General features: G+C 38.3%; 1 protein-coding gene across 1 annotated transcript in view; it reads right to left on the reverse strand.

Annotated features, from left to right (window-relative positions):
- fam171a2a (family with sequence similarity 171 member A2a) overlaps positions 1–25,391 on the reverse strand; it is a 54,435-nt gene that overhangs the window by 15,075 nt on the left and 13,969 nt on the right. The window contains exons 2-3 of the mRNA XM_017456584.3: positions 14,524–14,751; positions 7,597–7,689 (exon numbers count right to left, since the gene is read on the reverse strand). Coding sequence (XP_017312073.1) covers positions 7,597–7,689; positions 14,524–14,751 — 321 coding nt within the window. The remainder of the gene's footprint in view (positions 1–7,596; positions 7,690–14,523; positions 14,752–25,391) is intronic.

The following is a 25,391-nucleotide window of genomic DNA, read 5'->3' on the forward strand; positions in this document are numbered from 1 at the left end:
GAGGGAAGTGTTTATAGTTGATTAGAACATTTCCACAACATAAAATATATCTATAAATGGATAGAAAGAATGTGTTGTTCTTTAATAAATAAACGCAATAATTGGCAACTTAAGCGTTATAAGACGAATAAAACACGTTGGGGTGGTTGATTATTTTCCTATATCAGCACGCCCTGTCATGTTTAAATCCTAACTTAATGTGTACTGTTTGAACAGTCATTGTGATTACGCTGAATGAAAATTAAAATTACTGAACAGCTTCTCTAATGATTTAAATTTAAAAGTCCCTGACAGCACGCAAAAACAGTTAGTATTCACCATTGTGTCACCCCAACCCTTCACATTTCCTGCCATCAGCTGTGCTAGTCTCTGGCTGTATGGATGTGCTCAGTGATGCGGAAAACAAGAAGCTCACTGGGGTTAAGGGGTTCCTCAGAGCCCAGTTCTCAGGCCTCCTTTTTCTCTGCCACTGAACAGAGCTTGTCTGTCTGCCTCAGGAACAGTGCCATATTGAACTGGTCCTGGTAAGTCAGGACACAATGGATCAAAAACATTTTCCCCCTGAAGTCTTTAGAGCTCTTTATGTTTGTTTTTATCCTCCGACATTTAATATATCTTCATGTAAAATGACTGGAACAAGTGTGAATAGCCGTAATCATTTTCTGTCAGAAATCATAATAGTGTAATATTATGATGGAAGTGAACAATTAAACCTTGAAAAAAAAGAGGGGGTGGGGGTGGGGGGGAGAAGCCCCAACTGACACTGCAATATCAATCTCTCAAATGTTAATCAGTACACCCCAGGGACTCACTGCACTCACATTGATCACGGAAGTGCACTCTCCTCAATTCTACCAGCCAATTTGTCATCATTTCAATCATGGCAATCATTGTTAGCATTAACGGTACCTCTGTAGCAGGAATGGTTGGCATCATTACCTGATGAAAACAAGTGCAGATTGCTGATGTGGGAGACATGCGGTTGGACAATATGAATGAGTGGAAGTGCTCTGTGTTTAGTCTAATGCAGCTGAGGGACGCTGTTGAGGGAAGGGTCAGCTTTAGGTCAAAGGTGAATGGAAGTGTCCCATCTGTTCTGAAAACGACAGCACACTTGGGTGTATGTCTACACCGTGAAATTAAGAGTTTGAGAGTGGAGGTAGCCACAATATTTATTTCCATGGCTGCAGAACAGTTGGCTGAACTGGTAAGAGCCTTTACTTGTATTCCAAGCTTTCTCTCTGTAAGTGATATCTCACCCAGAGAATTTCTTGGCCTTGTGAGGATCCTAGGTCTATGCGATTTAATGATTCCATTGTTAAATTGTGGAGCTCCTACGCAAAATGCATTATGGTTGGCAGGATTGGAAATATAATACAGTTTGAATTAACGTCACTGAATATTGTAGCTGTGTAATATCATGTATAGATAATATGCTAGAATGAGTTATTGCGCAGTATGCCAAAAGAGCAGTCTTTTTCACCTCAATAAAACAGGAGACGAGCCAATTGCATACGATTTTGAAACTGCCTAGAATTCCCATCCCTCTTCTTCAAAAGGAGAATGTTTTGAGCTCATTAATGTGATAATTAATATATAACGATGATAATTAACATTAGACAGGTGTATAGTTAACATCAGTTAACTATATTTCTTAGGGATGCCACTGAAAAATATTAGACAAAAATGGTCAAAAACAGCATTTTCCATTTTCATCCTAAACAGAAAAAAGGACAAAGATTTTGACCTAAAAAGAGATGTTAATTATAATGTTAATGGTGACTCCTGGGCTGGTAAATGCTCAGATGTGTTTAAACACTTTTAGCAGCAGCAAAACACTGAAAGCCATGTGAACATTTGACAACTGTTTTGTAAAAGGATTAGACCCAAAATGTACAGTTTCTTTATAGCATGGTAAACAGTCCACCAGCCAGATGAGGTTTCACGATTGCCACTGCCAGCAAGCAGTTCCCGACTACACAGCTGATTTTCTAAAATGGTAAATCGCAAGCATGGAAAAATCAATATTGCACAGGCCTAGTGGATCCCCATTTTGAAACTGCAAGGGTCACTGGGTATTCAGGTCCTGTGCCTGTTGAAGTGACGCCCCTAAACTGTCTTCAGTGTATGTATGTACACTGTTTACATTTTTAATAGCTTTGGTACAGCAATGCCCTTATATCTTAATAGAGAAGCAAAATATGGCTGACTGTGATAAGAAAACACTTTACTGCAAACTTATTCAAATGCTATTCTCATCATATTAATAGCTTTTCATTAAGGAACAGGATATTCTTTTTCTGCCAACATTTTTGCTTACCTTACTTAAGATAAACCCTCTGTGCAAATGTGTGGGACTACTGCCAAGACGGCCTCACTGTCTAAACCCTGCTGGAATTTAGCCAAAAGCTCAAGTCAAAAGTTCTAGCATCAGAAGGTCAGTGAGGGGGTTTATGGGTACACTGTCTTTTCAGAGTTTTGTGTACCTTATCCTTGTGCATTGCATGTATCAGTGAGGCATATTCTTGGCTTCTGACCAGCCAGTCATCTTTCTGAGGTTTGAATACTTTCAGTATTCCTCACTTTGATCTTATAAAGCTTATCTCTCTATTGCTCCTGTGGGAATCATGCCTTATCTGCCTTCCTCCCTACTACAGGTGAAGTAAAGATATAAGTCTGTGCTAAAAAGAAAAAAAGACTCTAGCATGGTGTCAGAGAGAGCCAGGTACAACCTGCTCCTTGATTCAGGATCTAAGAGAAGAGCCAGGTGGTTTGCCTCATACTACAAGCCAAGAGATGAGAACATGGCAGAGAAGAAATATGAATTTCAGAATAGTTGTGAAAGTCTGGAAATAATCAACAAAATTAATTTTAGACTCAGACTGATGGTTTCACCAGACACAATGACTGGAATGCAACCTAGACGTTGACAACTATCATCATTAAGCTTGACAATGTTCCACTCAAAATATTGTGCATGAATGGAAATGAGGTTGATGGGTTCCTCATGGTCCAGTTCTTTCTACTTTTCTGCCACTGCAGCAACAGGAGCATTGTAATCCTGAACTGACCCAGCATGGAATGGCAGGGGATGGACGAATCTAGGCCATGACATCTCAGTGGATGGACAATGCTCTAATGTAACCTCAGTAGGCTAGCAACAAGGAGTCATTAGCATACCACAAATATACCCATATACTCATTTGAGGAGTGATGCTACAACATTAAACATTCACATTACAGGCTATTTGCTTGATTAACAGTTTGCCCATTAATGAAACAGACCTGCAAATATTTACAGCTATGGGTGATATAGGGATATACGACGGTAGGATGTAGCACCAAGGCAATATTGTTGATTCTGAAAAGATCATCTATCATTCATGCACACTAATTAATCCAACTAGTACAACTAGAGATTTGTAAACATGTTCTATAGTTACATCATCATGTGCCGCACCGACTTTTAAACATACATACCAAACTTTTCTTTGTGCAAAAGTCAAAAAGAAGTAGTGTTTATTTTCTTGTTGAATCTACTTTTCTGCTGGGCAACTACAAATAAAAAATGGACATGAAATGCACTTGTCCAAGGTGCCGAGGCTACTCATTTATCCATCCAATGCATAATATATGAGTCAGGGCAGCTTTGATAACTGAAGTTGTATTTTCATTTACATTCAGTAGAGGTTGTATGATCACTACGTCTTTCTGTTCCAATCAGTTGGAACGTCTGTTGGCTCAAAACAGAAACGAAATAGCCACTCATCCAACAGCCTCAAGGTCAGCTCCTGATACTGTGTCTGTTTACATCCACTCCTTTTCAATATTTCATTATCATACATCTGATGGAAACTTCACTGACCAAATCCTAGAAGAAACATGACACTCCATTGCATCAGAGGCCTTGTATGACAGAGTCAGGTGTGTCTGTTAATAACCGACAATTATCACAAATTGTTCCATCACTCTTGCAGAGAGCTTTCAGAATACAACACCCAGACCCAAAAATGTCATGGGCGCAGAAGTTCAGGCTGTTCCAATATAGTAGAAACCAGCATCCGCCCCCACACTGGAGATGTACTGCATTTTAACAGGCCTCTCTTCAGCCTCACTCTTCTGCAACATGATCCTTTCCGTGCCAAAGTTGCCATGGAAATGGATTTCAATGTGAGAATAGTTATACAGCAGGCTCCAATCTCTCTCCATTCAAACTAAAATCCGGATCATCCAGGGAATCCTAGCACAACCTATTATACCGTTTAACTGCAACTGTATTCAAATACACACACATATATATAAATATATATATAAATATATATAAAATATCTCTATTCATATTTGACTAATTTTACATGGGGAGGTGGGCTAAAGTAATTATTATATCTGGGAGTACATCTGGGATTTTGGTCCCTTCCAAATCAGCCATGTCAGTATTTTTTGTTTTACAGACTGCACATGTGTGCATCTGAAAATTATTGTGTTTTACTTTCTATAAAATGATCACTAGAAATGTACATTGTATAAGGTATATGGGTCTTCCCCAAATGGTTGCCCCAAAGTTGCAAGCCCACACTTGTATAGGATGTTTTTGTATGCTTTAGCAGTACAATTTCCCTTAACTGGAACTAAAGGGCCCAAACATGTTCTCGCATGACAATGCCCCTGTGCATAAAGCAAGGTTCATTAAGACATGGTATGCCAAGTTTGCTCTGGAAGAACTTGAGTGTCCTGCACAGAGCCCTGACCTCAACCCCATTGAACACCTTTGGGATGAACTAGAACAGCAAATTGGGCAAATCCCCAAAAGCAACATTCCAAAATCTAGTGGAAAGCCTTCATAGAAAAGGACTGAATCTGGAATTGGATGTCAACAAACCTTTGGTCATATAGTGTACATGCTATTTTCATATGACCTACTAATGTTCAAGTGCACTACAAGAAGTGCTTATAAAAAGGCCAAAACAATCAGTTTGTATTACAATGTGGTGTATGTAGTATGCACAGAATTTTTAGTGTGACAACCATGCAATCATCATGAAGACAATACAATCTTTGTGATTTATACAGAGACAGCTTATCCTGTGTGAATTGATCATAATTACTACAGACAGGCTCCAGCAACATTACTTAACATTCACACCTCTGGAAGTTTTATCCCATCCAAACAGTACTTATTATTCTTGCTAATGTTCTGAAATACAGTGAAGCAAATATTTGCTGCGTATTACGATGCATTCACAGTTACTTTTTTACATTCCCAATGTAAATAAGGTGATAAACCTGGCAAACAATGCTCACACTATCATCCCTTTAAAAAAATTCAGTTTGTGACCATGTATGTCTTGTGAAGTATCTCTGTTCTGCCTGAGGTGGGGCTAATTTCTGTAAACCAAGGCCTGAATTCAAGAAATTAACCAAACCCGTTACATCACAATGTTGCACAGTACAGATTCTTTTCGGGTTATCTTCAAAATGATTTGCTTATTACATATCTAGAAAGACATTTAAACATTACAAATGGCATCTTTATAATACTGGGTGAACATCATTTGTCATTCTCGACTGACAGACCCTCTTAAATGAAGAGTGGAGAGCTGTCAGTCAGAATAAAGAGTGAACACACTGCTCTCTTTTAAACGAGCCGGACTATAATCAATGAACAGCAGTCAGTGCAGTCAGTGCAATCAGGCAAAACAGCCTCGATTACTCAGGCCTCAGAGCTCGAGCAGCTATTCAGCAGCATGTGGAGAGGGGCTTGTTAAATAGATAAGAATCTGACAAAAAGAGCTGCGTCAGGAGGAAGAGATTGAGGATGAGGTGACATGGAGAAATGTTTCATTTCCTCTGCAAAGTGATGACATCATGTTTGATAATGGAGGTATAAAGAGCGATAAACTCGGAAAATCATGCAGCAATGAACACATGCACCATGAATAATACTCAGAATACTCAGCATTCAGCACTAGAATTTTTTTTCTTCTTGTTTTAGCTTCCAAGGCATTACTGACCTCCTACCTAATAAAAACACCATTCCATAAACCCGAGCATTATAGCACACCCATAATTCCCTCCATAACTCCAATCACCAAGCAGCAGACTAGCCATGGGCTAAAACCATCAAAGCCACTCAGGCTGTTTTACTAGCGCAAAACCCACAGGGAAAAGGTTATTAGTCTTTTTTACACCCACAACTGCGTGCTAAAGCATGCAGACCTTAGACAGCTTGATAATGAGTGTAAATTTAACAGGACATTCATTGTGCTTAGAAGCCTGAAAATGCTTTCCATATCGCCTGCTTCACACCACATTAATTGCACACCTCAGTTTTTCCTGCATCTAGCCATGAGCACTTCTGCTGATATGAAAGTGAGGTGTTTATTGCATGAAAGAGAAACGTCAGCAATGCTCACACAGCAGCAGCATAAATTTTTTGACAACTCCCTTCTTGCTAATCGACCTGATTTCAGAAAAGTTCAGTTCATTGCCTGCGCTGAGAATTTGGGACAAAAATACACTGTGATATTCACAACATTGTTATTGCCTCTACCCTTTTATTCCAGTAGGGAGACATCTGTGTGTTCACTTAATAAGTCTTTCCCATTCGGAAGGCAACATAAGCTATAGCCAAGTGCAAAATTGTGCATGCTTTTTTTACTATTTATCTACAAATAAATTTTTTAATGAAACGTATTTTGCAACAAGGTAACGATTCAAAATATAAAGCAAATCATGTGGCTAATCATCAGCTAATCATGTGGCAGCAGATTTGAACACATCAAATCATGCAGATACAGGTCAAGAGGTTTAGTTAAAGTACCCATGAAATCAAAATTGAAATCAATGTTTCGTGACTTCTAGTATGAATATGAAAGCCTTAAGGTTATCTACAAGGTAGAGTACTTCAAAACAATGACCGACTTTGCATTTAGAAGATATATGCATTCAAAATTGACAGTCTCTCTCTACCACTAATACAGATCAACAATTTTGATGACATCATTCTGCACTTCTCATCAGATTTACTGTAAAATCAAATGTGCTATTGACTATTTTTTTAAAGGGGGAGGAGCCACTCAATATGCCCCACCCTGAATTCCGGTTTCAGTGGAAATTATGTCAACATAACGAACAATAACATGCGTTTCAAGGCACTTCATGGGGACATTAATGCTAACATCAAACAGAATGGAGTGAAAATTGTGATCTTAGTGACTTAGTAATCTCTAGCGTTTCCAGAGAATGGTGTGAAAAACAAAGTGAGCCGCAGATCTGCAGGAGTAAATGCCATGTTGATGAGAGAGATCAGATGAGAAATTCCCAACTGGTTTGAGACATCAGGAAGGTTACAGTAACTCAAATAACCACTCTTTACAACCGTGGTGAGGCGATAAGTATCTCGGAAAGCACAACATGTCAAACCTTGAGGAGGATGGGCTCCAAGAGCAGAAGCCCACATCGGTTTTGACTCCTGTCAGAGGCTGCAGTGAACACAGGTTCACCGAAAAAGACCAAGCCATGTAAAAAAAAAACTAATACTTTTAGTGGAGCAGTTTGGAGAACATCATAAGGAGCATCACTGAGAGCTTTACTCACCTGGAGAACCAAGCAGGAGCTGCACCACATCATCATAGAGAAGCAATGTAGCTGGTCTTTGGGGAAGCAGGTACAGGCTCACGGAAGCATACACTAGCAGAGACAGAGGAACAAAGATTAGGAAACACTTTAAGCCATTTTTACTTAGTTAGTATGCATTAATAATATATTAGACCACAGAATTCTGGATTTTGATGGGCCAGAAGATGTTGATTAATTTTCTATAACAGCAGCTCTGCCAGGTGCAATGCAAATCACAGGTTTATATCAATGCACTCGTTCTAATAAATGATTCTTACTATAAATTATGACAACTAACACAGGGACTTGTATGGTGGATGCGCCTTTCTGTTAGGACATGTTTATTTAGCATTTCTGGAAGGAGTCTCCAGTGTCATTGCTTTCTAGAATTCAAAGGTAAAGCTGTACGTTTTCCTTCATGAGAAAGTCTTCAGAATGGAGGGGTTTATGCTTTCCAGTTTCTCAGTACTGAAAAAGAGAGAAGCTAGTGAGGGAACAACACTTTACAGCTACTATTACATAAGTGATAAGAGGACACTAACTTCTTCTGAGAATATTCTACACCATTAATCTTAATAACAAACAGCTAAAATTATGAGGTGTTGTTCCTTAATATATATATATTTTTTTTACCATTGGCAAGTTGCTGTGGTTACAAAATGTTTTTATCCCAAGCTGCAAATCTGAGACTCAGGCATTTGATGCTTTTTTTTCTCCAGGCAGCATTTTAGTCCAAGTGTAATTTACAGAATACAGAGAATACATACAGCTTAGAGAAAGCTTAGCTACAATTTGAGACAAGAGATTTACCCCAAGTGCTAGCATGTCTATGAAATGTCTGAGTAATCACAGACAATGTTGAAGTAATGCCACACAAGAAACACGTTTATTGTATCTTCAAAGAGCGTCTCGCAATACACAGGAAACCCAACTTGATCTTGTCCACATACAACAACACGTGTTCCTTCACCACTCGGCCATTTCTCTCACCAGAATATGGCATGGATACGTTATGTTGTGTACCACTGGAGTTGAATTAAAGTCTACAGTACATCTCGCATCGCTCGTGATCACCTCCGTTTTTTATTAAAGAAGCTACAGCTGACAGTGAACAGCAATGATAATTATCTGCTGCAGCATAAATGAGAATCAGAATTCGGAAATATGACTAAATACATAAATAATGGCGCAAATCACATTTGATATGATGACATTTTTGCCTTCAAGAGAAAAGGAGAGTCATGCAAATGGGGGGAAAAAACGTGTAGCCTCATGTGAGAACTAAAGCCAGTAATGTCATCTGGTCTGAGTCATATTCTGAAAACAAGTGCACCATCAAATGGACACTAGACTGTTCACTAGACAGTGGACTCTCAGTCTTGTTAGTTTCATCAAGACAGGAAATCACTTTAAAATCAAATCAAAGAATCAGTTCATTTAAAGCCATGTTTTAGGAACCCACAAGAGTCTGTGAAGCACAGTCAGTCTCTGATATAGTTATTAGCATGTTAGCATGTCTAATCCAAACCTCAATATCTTAAAAACAAATCAGATTATACATAATGTCTTGATTCTAACAACAATTTAATAAAAATATGTTGTGTTAGTAGTGGAAGGTTTAAGAATTAAAAAGCTCTGGCCTCCAAAATATTAGCCAAAATATATTTGTGATCATTTTTTATAATGAGTGTAATGCTTCATAATTGCATGAAGTAAAGCTGTGCAGACGGTGTTTGTGTTTACTTCATTTATTTTTTGTAATATTTTATGAGACCTTCTTGACTTTGCATATTTAAGCCATGCTTCAGGACGTGTTTTATGGACGGACACACACACACACACACACACACCCATGCACAGATGCTACTATCAGGAGGGAGCGTGTTGTCTTCATTAACATGCTCAGTGGGTACATGAAGAAAAAGAGATTGTAACAGAATTACTATTATATAATATAATACATAGAGAAAGCTGATCTGAGGCTAGTTAAGTCAGGAATGATAATTTAGGAGATAAAGTGAGCACCCTGTGAGTTTTAGGGGGACAGGGGACTAGATGTGGGAGGACAAAATTTTGTCCAAGACCAATAGTGAAGGCAAGTGATAAATGAACCAGTGACACAGAGGGCCTGAATATTAGAAAGAGAAAGATGCTGTTGTTCAAACATGTCTTAAAAAAAGCTCTCAGGATTAGAGCTCACTGAACAGTGAGATCTGTGAGCAAAGCCTCCTCTTTGAGCATGACTCACTCCCTGGCTTTGCGTGACATGCACAGATTTGCAGAACAGCAGGAGAACCTTCCAGGCTTCGGGACACTGGGACACTTCAGGACTCCTCCTCCACGATCATTAATAAAAGACAGAGAACGAGGGCAGGTGGCAGCATCTCCCTGGTCCCTGTGCAAATACGTAGTCTGAAAAAACTGCCCTCCAAACAGCTGACTCACTGTCCCATTTTTGCCTCTGCACCACCCCAGCACCAACAGTGGCTCTCTGTATTCATCTTGCCATGGAAACGGCAGCTTTAAGTGCAACACATTCTTCCAAATCATAATACACTGTAATATAGAAACCGCATTGCTATTCGCTGAGACAATCAAGCTGACAGACACTACCATGTGGCACGCAGATGAACAATGAGGCGTCCGATAAAAAGACTCCAAGCTGGCTTTCATTTAATTGTACAGCAAACTTCCCAGTCTTGAATTAACATGCTATGTTCCATTGTGCTTATATGGACTTAAATATAGTGCACTGTAGCTCCCAAGTGGTGCAACAGAAGCATTTGCCTGATCGTCTGGAGTTTGAATCCTGATGATGCCACAATCATCCATGGCCAAGAGCCAAGGGAGTAAGATTGGACATGCTCCCTGGGTGAGAGGGACTGCATTACTCTCTCTCCCCTGTCACAGGCACACTAGCCAATCATGTGCATCTGTGAGTTTATATATGCGTAAGAGGATAGAAAGCACTTTCCACTGACTTGTGAAGCAGCAGTTCGAAAAATGTGGTTGGCAGGTTTCATGAGTCTCGGAGGAAACATGTGTTTGTTGCACCCTCCATGATTTCTAACTGTTGTATGATAGGGGAAAGCTGGCTGGTGGCTAGGAAGTAGCAGGTAAACAAATTAGTGAGATTATAGGGATAAAGTACATTATGGGGCTGGGCAAAATGATATCATTAGTATTGTGATATGTTATCACAATACACTTTTCTGAAATATTATGAATACTGAGAAATCTTCTTATTATAAATTTTATATATATATATATATATATATATATATATATATATATATATATATATATATATATATATATATAAATATATGTGTGCCACAATTATTGGAACCCCTATGAATTCATATGAGAAAAATATATTTGAAGTATATTACTATTGATATTTTAAATCTTTTTTAGTACACCTGGGTGACTAGGAACAGGAAATTGTGCAAACATGACTTCCTGTTTCACAGGGGTATAAATATGAGGTAACACATAGGCCAGATTCCCTTAGGGTAAGGGTAACGGGTAAGACCAAGGAATATAGCTGTTATGTGCGACAAAAGGTTGTCGAGCTTCACAAAATGGGAAGTGCAGGACTCTACGTTAATAATATCTTTTAGGAGCACTTGTGCCCCTAATTACAAAAATTTAGGAGCACGGTCAAAAATTTAGGAGCACACTTGAAGTTTAGTTTTTCTTTTTTTTTTTTTTAGAGATGGTAACATTAATGTGCCACAATATAACACACAAGTGAGAAAACTTGAGCTTTTCAATTATGACAGAATTTAGGAACACAGTGTGAGCCATGTGAGCCAACCGTTAACCTGTTCCACCTTGTAAACAAATACAATAAACCTCAATGTACAGTCTTTGAAGTCTGCTCCTCTTAAATATATTTAAAGCTACACTATTAGACATTTCCCACTGTCATGGTTCTGGGCTGGAGCCAATTCTCGAACCGCTCTGTGTATATTGTGTATATATCTAAATAATCTCATATAGGATGCGATTGTTTGAGTTCATTTATCTGCCAGATGCAAAGTGCTTTAGTTTAATGGGGTTCATTACTGATGCTCCGATCAGGATTTTTACAGCCAATACAGGGGTTTCCTCAAAAATGCCTTCAAGAATCATGATTTTTTTTTGTCATATTGCCCACTCCTAGTACATTATTCTAATAAGCAATTCTTAGGAGCTTAGAAGTTAATTAGAAGCTAATTAGACCACAAATGGTAAATTAAGTGCTCAGTTCAACCCACTGAAATATTTTGCAAGGTGCTCATCTGGACTGCAGTCCTCCAGGTCTACTATATGAGAACTACTAAGAAATAATAGGAAATAAATTTTTTTTTTAAAAAAACAGAGGTACATACAGAAAAGATGGCATAAACTTGCAAAAGAATATCTATGAATAAGCAGTATAAATAGACAATGTGATTAAGTGAAGACAGGAAGCAGGTGTACTAGAAGTCAGGTGAGTATGAGCACTGTAATGTCCGGAGCGTTGTAATTGAGCAGTGGTTCCAGGACTAGCAGTGGATCCAGATGTAATGCAGACTAGGTGTGAAAACAGCCTGAATGGTCTAAGGGTTGGTCTGCAAAATGAAAATGTTATACAAATACATATCTGTAGTGTCAATCAAGGTGGATATGTTCTGTCTATACTGACATCAGTAGATATGCAAAATGAATATTGGATATCAGCATCCATAACTGTAAATTATAATCTAATCAAAACACATCATGAGATTAGACCATTTGACAGCAATACACTTAGAGCAAACATTTGTGACTACAGTTTTCATGTAACCCCACAACTCCGGCTTTGCAAAAATTTCTTGAAAAATCTTGGACGTGGGTCCACCTGTGGTCATTATGTCCATCTGAGGTCTTTTACTGCCTAATGTGGCATGACTGAAGTAGAAATTAGAGTTAGGAATGCGTGCAATTTTCCCACAAGGGAAAACAGCCATAGTGGAAATGCTTATAGACAGCAGCCGGGCTACACCAACACCAACTTGTGAGGGTGGGCCACATTTTTTACTGCTGCTAAAAGTGGAGTATGTATAGCTAAATGGCCTCCAGCTGGTGGTGCAGACAGCTCTGAACCCAAGCCTGATTTAGTTGCTTCTTAAGGGGTACGGTGTATGAACACTGTGTGGGCCAAATCAGAGCTGGGAGGAGAACATGCCAGTATTCAGACAATGCTAAGACACCTTATATACTGGTATATACTGCTTATAATATACTCCAATATATCTACATCTACTCCTTAAAAGTATACCCAAAAATGAAAATTCTGTCATCAATTACTTGTCCTCATGCTGTTCCAAACCCATAAGATCTTCGGAACACAAATGAAGACATTTTTAATGAAACCTGGGAGATTTCTGTCTGTCCATTTAGTCACATGGATTACTTTTACGATGCCTTTATGAACTTTTTGGAGCTTGAAAGTTTTAGTTACTGAACAGTAAATGGAGAGACAGAAATCTCCCAGGTTTCATTAAAAATGTCTTAATTGTTTTCTGAAGATAAACAAAAGTCTTATGGGTTTGGAATAGCGATATAATAGGGATGGGCGATATCTTATCGTTTGCGATATACCTGTAGAAATTCTCCCTACAATAAGAATTAGTCTAAGATAATAACGATGAAGCCTAGCTGATGACATATTTCTGCGTGTGACGGTGTGCGACCCATTCGCACACCGAACTAATTTGGTTACAGAAAATCAGTTTTATTTTTAGATCGATGTTTGTGTTAATGAGGCCCTCAAGACTGCATGCAGCTGTCACGTGTAGCCAAAAACTGTGGTGAATGTTACTATATTTATATCGTCACTCATATCGTTATCGCAATAAACACCAGAAAATATCATGATATAGTTTTATGTCCATATCGCCGATCCCTAGTTTGGAACAACATGAGGGAGAGTAATTGATGACAGAATTTCCATTTTTGGTGAACTATCCCTTTAAGTATTTCCAACCTTTCAAAAGTTCTGAACAAGCTATAACTCAATATAAAAATGAGCTCAGTAAGTGATCAGGTATTCTCACAAGCCAGACATCTAGCTTACACTAGAAATTCTGGTATGTTTCTAAACATTCTAAACATTCTGTGACTCGGCTACTGTCACAACAAGAGGCCATTTGACTGACAGCAAAATTAATGATGCCAGACCATTTAAAGCTGGGTTCCATAAACATTTTAAACCAGCGATTATATTGTGGTCCAAAAAGTTTATGTTACAGTATTCAAAACTTTTATTTCCATCAGAAACTAGTGTGAATACATGAAAGTGGGGACATCCAAACGGATTCCACCCTTTATGATCTTTAAAAAGATATACATAGACCTTGGACGGAGCCCATAAGCCTAAGACTAATGGCCGACTGAAGACAAACGTGAGGTTAACACAACAGCTGGTATGGTTCACAACACTGAGACAAGAGCACTGTTTAACAAGCCCGTTTATGTACAAAGCTCAGATTCCATAAACTTGTGTGGGTTGTAGATCTTAACTGGGAACTTTAGTGTCTAAACACAAAAACATGGATACAGTAAGAGGTCATTCCAAGTGCTTGCAGTAAATTGGGCTCCTGAGCTGTATTAAATTACACAATAAAAAAACCCATGTTCAGTGTAAGTACCCCATGGCCATCATGTGAATATGATTCATGTAATAGGTTCTTACAGAGAAGCCTCACAGTATCATACTTAAGCTATAACTTTGCCTGGCTTTGAGTGACTTCTCTGAGGTCTTTCCCTCACCTGGATGGAAAACATTCAATACTTTAACTTTCTTTTAAATACTCCTCAGGTGAGTTGATACATGATGGCAATATTTAGTTAATGTTATAACCTAGAAACAGTGTAATGAGAAGAGGTGCTACTTACAGGGGATGCGATTAGCATGCCAAGGGGCGGAGTTCGTCACAAATCCATGCTTGGAGGCTGAGACAATGACCCAGGTTCCTGGGTGGTATAGGAAGGTAACTGTGACAATGCCATCCTCCCCTGTGAGGCCAGATGCCACGATAGATTGGTTCCCATGCACCTGAACTGTAGTTTCTTTCAGAGGTGAAAGGTCACTGTTGTCAAAGATCTGGACTTTAATTAATACGTCTGTGGGATGGAGAAAGAAATAGAAAATTGTTATGGTACTAAACATAAACGCTATTATAAATTAACATTACAAAGGACATATCACAGTCTATTTACATTCCAAACATGTGAGCTTATGTGCACTACACATGAAAAGTGTTAACTGGTTGTTAGATTCTCAAATGAGATGAAAAAATATAACACATCTTTAAAAAGGATCAACCTTCAGATCAGTTGTGCAGAGCTCTAAACTCTAAGCCACCACTACCCCATCCATCCACCCATACATCCATACATCAACCCATCAAATCATCCATCCATCCACCCCTGGCCACCCATCCATCTAGCCACATGCTCATCCATCTGCTGTCCACCCATCTATCCATCCACCAGCTACCATTCCATCCATCTTATGTCACCCATCCCATCATCCATCTATTCAGCAATCCCTGCCCATCCATCCCCCATCCATCAATCCATCCACCAAGCCACTCATCCAATCATTCACTGTCCATCCATCCATCCATTCATCCACCCATCCATCATCCACTTATCTCTTGTCCACCAATCAGTTTAAAGAGAAGAGATGATTATCCATCCGGGCACCCACATTTAGCACAAACTTCCGATCAGTAGTCCAAAGCCAAAACTGCTAAGTTCTACCTCATCCCACCATCCATCCATCCATCCATCAACCAACCTACCCATTCAACTACCCAGTGTCCATCACTCCACCCACCCATCCATCCATCTACCCACCAACCCATTCATTCAACCACCCACTGTCCAGCCACCCATTTATCCACCCATTATCCATCTACAAAATTACATACATTGCCTGACAGATTGCACTCACTATATTGGGCATATTAAATATCATATATTGTTTCCCCTTATGGTATACACATGGTGCATAGGGGCGCCACAAGTGTGGGGGGGGCATTGTGCCAAAATCAGTCTTTGAAAATCTTCTTTCATGAAAAGTTATAAATAATCAAAAGCCTGTTTGTTAAAAAATCACGTAAGGAATCATTTTTATTTAACTTTTGTTTAGCATTTTAAATGAGTTCAAAAATCTATTTTATTATATCAAATGATTGCATATCAACCGCTCTACCCTCTGACATTACTCTAAGTCTGTCACAGACACAGTCACTTGACCAAAACAGATTGAGGAGGGAAGCGTTCTGGGGCGCAGAACAGAAAAATGGAAAATGAAAAACAGTGCATTAAAATGAGGACAGTAATATCCAAGTGGATGAACAGAGATTCGTAAGCTTAACCTGTCATTTTTATCGCTGTAAGTCTTGAAGTTAATCAACATTTAACGTTGTTGACAGAGAGGCCAAAGTGATTAACGTTAACATCACTTCATTTCCGAGTATCTCCGTCGCTCAAGAAACAAAAAAAGTCGTCGTATGTTTGTGAATGGGCGTTTGATTTACATTCAAGAGAAACGGAGTTAAAATTGAGCCTCCCCACCAAACACAAGCTAGTTATTGGGCTTTTCATCTCATCTCATCTCATCCTTAATGCAGACGAGCACATTATGTTTTGTAGCTCGCAGTCAAACGCGATATCAGAAACCATTGGGTGTGGTGTGAGTAAATTACCTCATCCAGATGTAATTTAATAATTCCAGAGGCTAAGACATTGACTTTCTTGTGATGGAGAGGTTGCTTAGAACCAATCATTTGGAACAATTAATCATTTTTTCTGCTTGTTTATGTTGAAAATAATGGTGCAGATCAAATTAAATAAATAATTTACTGTTTAGCAAATAAAACTGTTTTATTGCTTTATACATGGCTGTTCATAAAAAAGATGTCTTAAAGACCTGATCTACCATATCTTTTAGTTTTAAGAACTTTTAAAATGATATTTTTGGTAGTTTTTAACAACTTTTTCATTGCGTCCTCATAAAACAAAATGCTTAAAAAAACATAGTAAATGAAGGATTTTTTTAAATGTACAAATGCAGAACGTTTTCTGTGAGGGTTAGCATAAGGGGATAGAATACACAGTGTCAGGAAAAAGTATGTGAACCATTTGGAATTAATTGGTTTTCTGCATTAATAGGTCATAAAATGTCATTTCATTTCATCATAAGTATAGACAAACACAATGTGCTTAAGATAACAACACACAAACAATTATAATATTTCATGTCTCATTGAATTCATGTTTCGCTGAATAGATCCCATTAAACACTCACAGTGCTGTGGAAAAAGTAAGTGAAACGTCCCCCCGCTCTTGATGCAACATGTTGCCTTCTTGAGTATCAGTGAATGTTTCAATTTCACCCTTTAATGGTTGTGTACAAGTCCCTCAGTTGTCCCCAGTTTGAAAAGGTGGATCTGAAAATCATACAGTCACTGTTGGAAAGGGCTCAAATATACATAAGATGCTGGAAAAGCAAAGAATGTGCAGGACCTGGAGTATTTTTCTGAAGAACAGTGGGTAGTTTAACTGTTCAGCACAAACAAGGGACTCATGAACAACTATCACAACACATAAAACCAGTTGTGGATTATCCAGGTAACGAAAACAAGGTAGTCACTTACAAAGTTCGCTTACTTTTTCCATAGCACTGTGAATATTTAATGAGATGTGTTCAAAGACGTGAAAGATTATAATTGTTTGTGTGTTGTTAGCTGAAGCACATTGTGTTTGTCTATACTTTATATGACAATTTATGACAAATTAATCCAAGAAACCAACTATTTCCAAAGGGTTCGCATATTTTTTTTCGTGACATTGTATAGTTTGTACATTACAGATTATATTATTGAGAGTCCTCATAAACCACAAATACCAATATATGTATGTGTGTGTGTGTTAGGGCTTGGTAATATTGCTAAAATATTATATTTAGTACTTTTCATTTACAGACACTAATACAATTGTGTGGAAAAAACATAGTATGCTAAAATTATATGATTATATTTTGTTATATGTAGCTTATTTCTCTCATATTTACTTCACCTTCATTGTTCCTGGGGATGTGTGGGGATTTGGGGGTGCCAACATTGATCTTGCATACCCCTCAGCAAATTTGCAGTTGCGTCTCTGCATATAGCTACTGCTCACAAACAAAGTGTTTTGATCTTATAATTTAGAAGCAGGCTTGTTCAAGAACTAATGTAGAATAGTATCTCACCATGAGTTTTCTTGGCAGAGATGCAAATACACATCTCTCTGACTTCTCTGTTTAGACATCTTCTTGCTGTGCAGAATATTTAAGAATCTGCCTTGTTTACCGTGAGTGGATCATACATTGTGGAGCACAGCTGAAGTGTGCCCTACTCCCTTGTTCAGTCAGAAATGACCAATCCTGTGTAAACACAGTTTTCCAAATTAATGATCTCCACAGAAATCCAGGGCTTTTCAGTAACCCAAACTCAGGATTATACTAGTGACCCTGTATCTGTGGGGCAGCAACACTACCATGTAGTGGTATGAAATATCTTGCCTCCAGCATAACATATTTCCTTCAGGTGGGTGGGCAGTTTGAACAGTTCTGCTTTGGAGAGTGACGTCAAAATCGCTGTATTTACCATCTGAAGTACCTTTCCAATGTCCCAAAGGTATCAGAAGCCTGACTGAATGGAAGCATAAATAAGTCTCTATGGAAGTAGGTCATAGTGTTGTTCATAGTGATTCCGATCCTGAAGTGAGAAAAATTAACTCGGCAGGCATGCTGTTTGTACAAATCCAGGAAATAGACTGGGAAATAAAAAATACCTCTGGGTGTGCAAGATCAGTGCTGAAGATTTCTTTGCCCCTGGCTTATTGGAGGTCAAAATTCTTGTGTAAAAAGAGTCTACAAGGATGCATTTCATAACCTCGACTAGGGATGCACCAAATTATTCGGCCGAATAAGTGAAAAGGCCGAATAAATTTGACCGAACAATGACGTGTTTGATGACGCGACCAAAGTGCGACATGCGAATGTCACGACCTTGATGAGGGGGCACGCACATGCACGAGCTACGTGCTCTTTGGATGTTGATGGAAGTTTGCTGTGGACACGTGCATTTGTTTTGTTTCTGTTCCGGAGTATTCTGTCACATCGCGAGACGTAAGGGAGTAGAGTACGGAAGCAGGTAAAGACGTATTTATTTAAGAGAAGGCAGACAATCCAAATCGTAATCCAAAAAAAGTAGTCAAGACAGGCAAAGGGTTATCGGGCGACCGGCAGACAGGCATAAACGGGGCAAAGCAGGAATCAAAGTCATGGTCACAGAAAACATGGTCACAACACAAAACAAGAAACATGAACTAGTACTATGGACTGGGAGCGGAAACAACAGTGGGGACTAAATGAACTAATCTATAGTTTAAACTAACTAAATCTATCAAGGAACATAACATTAACAACGTATCTAACTATACTATATCTACTATAATACTCCGCGGGGTGTACAGGGACGTGAGCGGTATATATCCCCAATATAATCAGCCGTATAGAACCGAATAGAACCATTTATCGCACTCTTGTCAATGCACTTTTTAATGCAATTTTTCGTTGTAGGCTACAGAGAGTTACATTCTTTCAGCAATCAGTTATAGACTAACATAGGCTATTCAAGGGGGGCTCAAAGATGACCACATCAAAATATTTTTATTTTACTAATTTATTTATTTAAAATTATATTGTGCCTTATTGGTAGTGTATGCCTGCTGGAATGAAAAAAAATGTTCAGTGTTAAATAAATATTTTGAAATTGTTGTTTTTGTAATTCATTTTTTTTCTTTGAAAAAAACAAAATAAGTAACAAAATAAATAACAAGACAAAATAGTAAAAAACACATTTTGACTATTTAATTTATGCAATGGTGAAAAAAATGGCAAAATATATGGGGGGAAAAAACGCAAAAAAAAAAAACGTGTTCGATATTCGGCCAAGTTTTTCATCATGTTCGGTTTCGGCTTCGGCCAAGAATTTTCATTTCGGTGCATCCCTACCCTCGTCTGTATAATCCTACAAACAGGGGTATGATCATTGGACTTGGTTAAAACAGTGAATATATATGAATTCATCATTCAAGCTCTGAGAAAGATTCCTAATTGCTCTTAGGACAGTGGTTGTCCTCAATCCCATTAGAAGAATTCATGGAGACCTATCTGAAACATCAGTACCTTTTGAAGTTTTTTTTTGTGCCACTTCTAGTCTGACATGCAATAGTGTGCATACTTTGTGTCATGCCAATGCTGGAATTGGCAACAGACTCCACTTATTGTACTGAAACACAGCCTACAAACATGTCTTCCCCAGACTACAATTCCCAGTTGTCACGCTTAAGTTCCCCCACTTCTGATCGAACACGCCTGATTCCAACACCTTCCAAAAACAGACTCCAAATTCACACAAACTGTGAAGTATCGTTCAGTGAACCTTTCTCCCGATGTGCCAAACCTTGTATTGTTATCGTTATTGTGGTTTTGATTTGATCCTGTATTCCAGTTGTGTAATTATAGTTTGGTCTACCCCACTCTGTTCGCTGATTACCTAAGCCCAGCCTGTTTTTTATTTCACTCTGCTTTTGCCTGATGTTTTCAACCTGTTTGATATTGTTTTCTTTTTAATAAAAGCACATTATTGCAATTGCATCAGCTCTTGCGCCTGACAATTGGCTTGCAATTCATTTTTGAACAACAATAATAAGGATCTATGACACAGTCTGATGGTAGGCTACAGCTGACTTTATATTATATTATCCCTCTATACTTCTAGCTTATTATTAATTTCCTTTAATCTTATAACATATACAAAGATGCCTACAAGAGCAACCTAGGAAGTAGAAAGAAAAAAAAAATAATTACCACAAAAACCCAAGCACATGTTAATGACTCACAGCTAACAGCATAAATGGTAAACAGAAAAAGTGATAAACAGCACATTTCAACCTGTACTTTACCTGTCTAGAGACCACAGCCCCATCCTCAAGGGTTTTTTGGTTCTACAAAACCAAGGACTATGAATTTAAAGAAAGTTCACCTAGATAAAGTAATCAGAACGAGAAACTGACTGCTACCAGAAACATATACACATCTTTCACATCCGGCATTCTTTTTCCCCTTCAGTGGACTGAGTTATCCACCAGGTTAATATTTTTATTAATATTTGGTCTGACTTCTACGTTATCAGAAAAAAATGAAAAATATATCGCTGTAGCAAGGGGTCAAAAATCATTGATGCTACAGCTAAACCATATCTTAGCACATCTGAGTATATGTACATACATAATAAAGGTATGCAGTTATGTAATTGAGGAATGGATGTCTGAATCTGCTAAGTTATCTAGTAGTTATTTAGTATGTTATATAGCTTAAGCTAAGCTATTGCTACTTTGGAGGACTTACATAACTAGAATGAGCATTAAAATGTGACCTAGACTTAAATCTGTTAATACTAGCTAAAGATGAGCTTACAGTGCCCTCCACTAATATTGGCACCCTTGGTAAATATGAGCTAAGAAGGCTGTGAAAAACTGTCTTTATTGTTTAACCTTTTAATATTTTGTTCAAAAATACTCTGCTCTCATGGATACCAAGCAATTGCAAACATAACACAGGTTTATCCTAAAAAAAACAACTTTGTTAAATATGTGTGTGCCACAATTATTGGAACCCCTATGAATTCATATGAGAAAAATATATTTTAAGTATATTACCACTAATATATATATATATATATATATATATATATATATATATATATATATATATATATATATATATATTTTAGTACACCTGGGTGACTAGGAACAGGAAATTGTTCAACCAATTGTTCAACTTCCTGTTTCACAGGGGTATCAATATGAGGTAACACATAGGCCAAATTCCCTTAGTCATTCATAACAATGGGTAAGACCAAGGAATATAGCTATTATGTGCGACAAAAGGTTGTTGAGCTTCACAAAATAGGAAGTGGCTACAAGAAAATAGTACAAGCATTGAAAATGCCCATTTCCACTATCAGGGCAATAATTAAGACCTTCCAGAAAACAGGAAATGTTATAAATCAACCTGGAATTGGACGAGTGTCTACATTGTCTCAATGCACAGTGAAGTGGATGGTTTGAGTGGCCAAAAAATCTATGGTCCGATGAAAGCAAAATAGAGCTTTTCAGCAATAAACACCAGAGGTGGTTTTGGTGCACACAGAGAGATAGCCATATGGAAAAGTATCTCATGTCCACGGTTAAATATGGTGGTGGTTCTTTAATGTTCTGGGGCTGTTTTTCTGCCAGAAGACCTGGACATTTCGTTAGGATACATGGCATCATGGACTCTATCAAATATCAACAAATATTAAATGAAACCTGACTGCCTCTGCCAGAAAGCTTAAAATTGGCCATGATTGGATCTTCCAGCAGGACAATGATCCAAAACATACATCAAAATCAACACAAAAATGGTTTACTGACCACAAAATCAAGGTCCTGCCATGGCCATCCCAGTCCCCTGACTTGAACCCCATAGAAAACCTGTGGGGTGAACTGAAGAGGAGAGTCCACCAGTGTGGACCTTGAAATGTGAAGGATCCGTAGAGATTCTGTATGGAGAAACGGTCTCAGATCCCTTGCCATGTATTCTCCAGCCTCATCAGGCATTATAGGAGAAGACTCAAAGCTGTTATCTTAACAAATGGAAGTAGCTTTGTGTTTTGTTAGCAATTGTTTGATATCCTTCAGAGCAGAGTATTTCTGTGATTTTTTTTTTTAACAAAAGATCAAAAGGTTAATACAATTTTTCACAGCCTTCTTTGCTCATATTTACCAAGGGTTCCAATATTAGTGGAGGGCACTGTATAACCATATGAAGCAAAACTTGGAATTAGCTTCAAAATATGTTTTTTACTTTATATTCTGTGTTATGTTAGTTAGCTACCTTAGACAAAATATGTATTTCTGTTCTGTTTGCAACTTAGCTTGGGTAATGTTATAGCTTAGCCAAATGTATACTACCTTTAGCTACACAGTGTATGTCACATTATTGTAGCCATAAAATGATAATTTACAGAATGATTTGTTGAATACCTGCCCATCATTAGTCAGAATTTGACCATTAACCAACCATACATGATGATGTCAACGCTGCTTTTCTTTAAAGATAAAGAGGAAGGATTTCAGGGGCCTCAAAATGTGTCACAATTCAAAGAATGTTCATTGTAATGCCGTTCACAGCTAGGGTTTCCTGTATATAAATCCACTTCCTATCCACTACATGAATCACCTAGGGTCAAGGTATTCCCAAGATCCTTCTGTTACAGGAAAATCAGCTCCTGTCTTGCTTACATTCTGTCCAATATAGACAATTTACTACAATGCAAAGGTATTTGTATTGCTCCACTATTACAATTGTGAAATGGTTTCCAATTTATAAAAAAAACACATTGCTGAATCTTTGATGTGACATAAAATATAAGGCAAATTCCAAGTTTAAATTAATGCACTTGTTCTAATGTTGTTGCTTCTACAGTAAAAACTTATTAACAGGGACTTGTATAGTGGATACACATTGTGGTTTCTGTAAGGACGTTCCCATTAAGTTTTCACTTCTTCATGAATGAAGGCTTTGTGGTTTCTCTGTACCATGACAAAGGGTTTTTTATTTTTTTATTATTAACTTCAAAAGAGAGAAAAAAGAGGCTGGTGAGAGAATGCTATAATATAAATGATAACAGAATCTATCTTGTACTGCAGATGCTCAAGAAAGAGGCACTTCGTGTTGGGACACATTACATCACTGATTATTTGTACACAACAGCAAGCCCCATCATGTTGTATTCCTTAGTAAGCTCGTTGAACATTTCATTCTAGCAGATAAAATAAATGCCTAAGAATACACTAGCTATCACACCCATATGCAGGCCTTCCCTAAACTGTTGCCACAAAGTTGGAAGCAGACAGTTGTTTATAAATCTGTCTGAATACAATTTCCCTTCACTGGAACTAAGAGGTCCAAACATGTTCCAGCATGACAATGCCCCTGTGCACAAAGCAAGCTCCATGAAGACATCGTTTGCCAAGATTGGAGTGGAAGAACTCGAGTGTCCTGCACAGAGCCCTCACCTCAACATCACTCAACACCTTTAGGATAAATTGGAATGCTGACTGCACCCCAGGCCTCCTGGCCAAGATCAGTGACTGATCTCAGCAGGGATGTGACGGTGAGGAAATGTTCTCACTGGTTATTCACTGTGTGACAACACTGGAAATACCCGTATCCGTTCTCTAACTGAACAAATACTTTTTATTACTATAAAAAAGCAAAATGACAGTGGGGGCAGTGCCACAGTGGACAAGTGATGCAATTGGTGTGTGTCCGAACACTGTGTAACACTGATAACACCAGCCATCGCAGCAAGCCTAGATCTCAGTAAAAATCTCGTGGCCGAATGGGCAAATCCTCACAACCATGCTCCAAGTTCTCGTGAAATGTCTTTCCAGAAGAGTGGAGGTTAGTATAACAGCAAAGCAGGACAAAATCAAGAATTGGATGTTCAATAAGCACATATGGGTGTTATGTTCATGTGTCCACAAACTTTTGGCCATATAGTGTAGGTTGAATTGCATTATAATTATTTGCTAATCTCACGATTCAAATAAAAATGCATTTGCCTCTATTCAAGATGTGTTTACTTTCTACTGTATCATTTTTTTGCAGTATGGACTACTCGATGTTGGTGAGTAACCATAATTACCTGAGTGCACAGACGGTCTGACCACATTAAAAGCTGCCATTACCTATTACCAGTTACTGACTGCCAACAGATGCTCAAAGCGTCATGGGTCAAGTGAAAGACACGTTCTTGTTCATTCAGGTAGCAAAGCATATTTACTCATTTGAGTTCGGTGTGATGTAGTCACTGACCACACATAGAGAGCATGGCCACAAATACTGTTCTAACAAGGCAGCAACAAGATGAACTCGTGGGCGGCTGTGGCTCAGGTGGTAGAGCGAGTTGTCCATTAATCATAGGGTTGGGGGTTCGATTCCCAGCCCACGTGATTCCACATGGCGAAGTGTCCTTGGGCAAGACACTGAACCCTGAGTTGCTCCTGATGGAAAGTTAGCACCTTGCGTGGCAGCTCTGCTACCACTGGTGTGTGTGTGTGTGTGTGTGTGAATGGGACACAGTGTAAAGCGCTTTGGAACTGCTAAGGTTAAAAAAGCGCTATATAAGTGAAGACCATTTACAAAATCAAAAGACCAGCAGTGATACTGGAGCACACACTTATCCCATCCCACCAATATTTTGGTTGTTTCTCTTATTTGTGATGCTTCCAATTGGCTGGCATTATGTGAAAATCTAAATTTGCATCAAAACCCTTCAGTGTCACATCTTTTATCAACTTTTATATTAGGAAGGAGCCAGAATTTTCACAGTCATGAAAGTCTAACCAATTTAGTAGAAATGTCTGTATATGTCTGGGTACTTTCCATGCCACATCTTTTAAACTATTTGTGGTTTTATCTTCACTTGGTGTTTGGTTTTATCTTCAGTTGGGATAAATGCTACCTTGTTTCATTCTCTTACCATAAACTACTGTATATTTTAGATTTTAAAAGTGGTAGCTAACACAATACAATAAAGCATTGTAAGCTTGAATGCATGTTAAGGGCATTAATACAGACTAAGGGAAACAAA

The sequence above is a fragment of the Ictalurus punctatus genome, chromosome 2 (genome assembly GCF_001660625.3).
Source record: "Ictalurus punctatus breed USDA103 chromosome 2, Coco_2.0, whole genome shotgun sequence".
Taxonomy (NCBI): domain Eukaryota; kingdom Metazoa; phylum Chordata; class Actinopteri; order Siluriformes; family Ictaluridae; genus Ictalurus; species Ictalurus punctatus.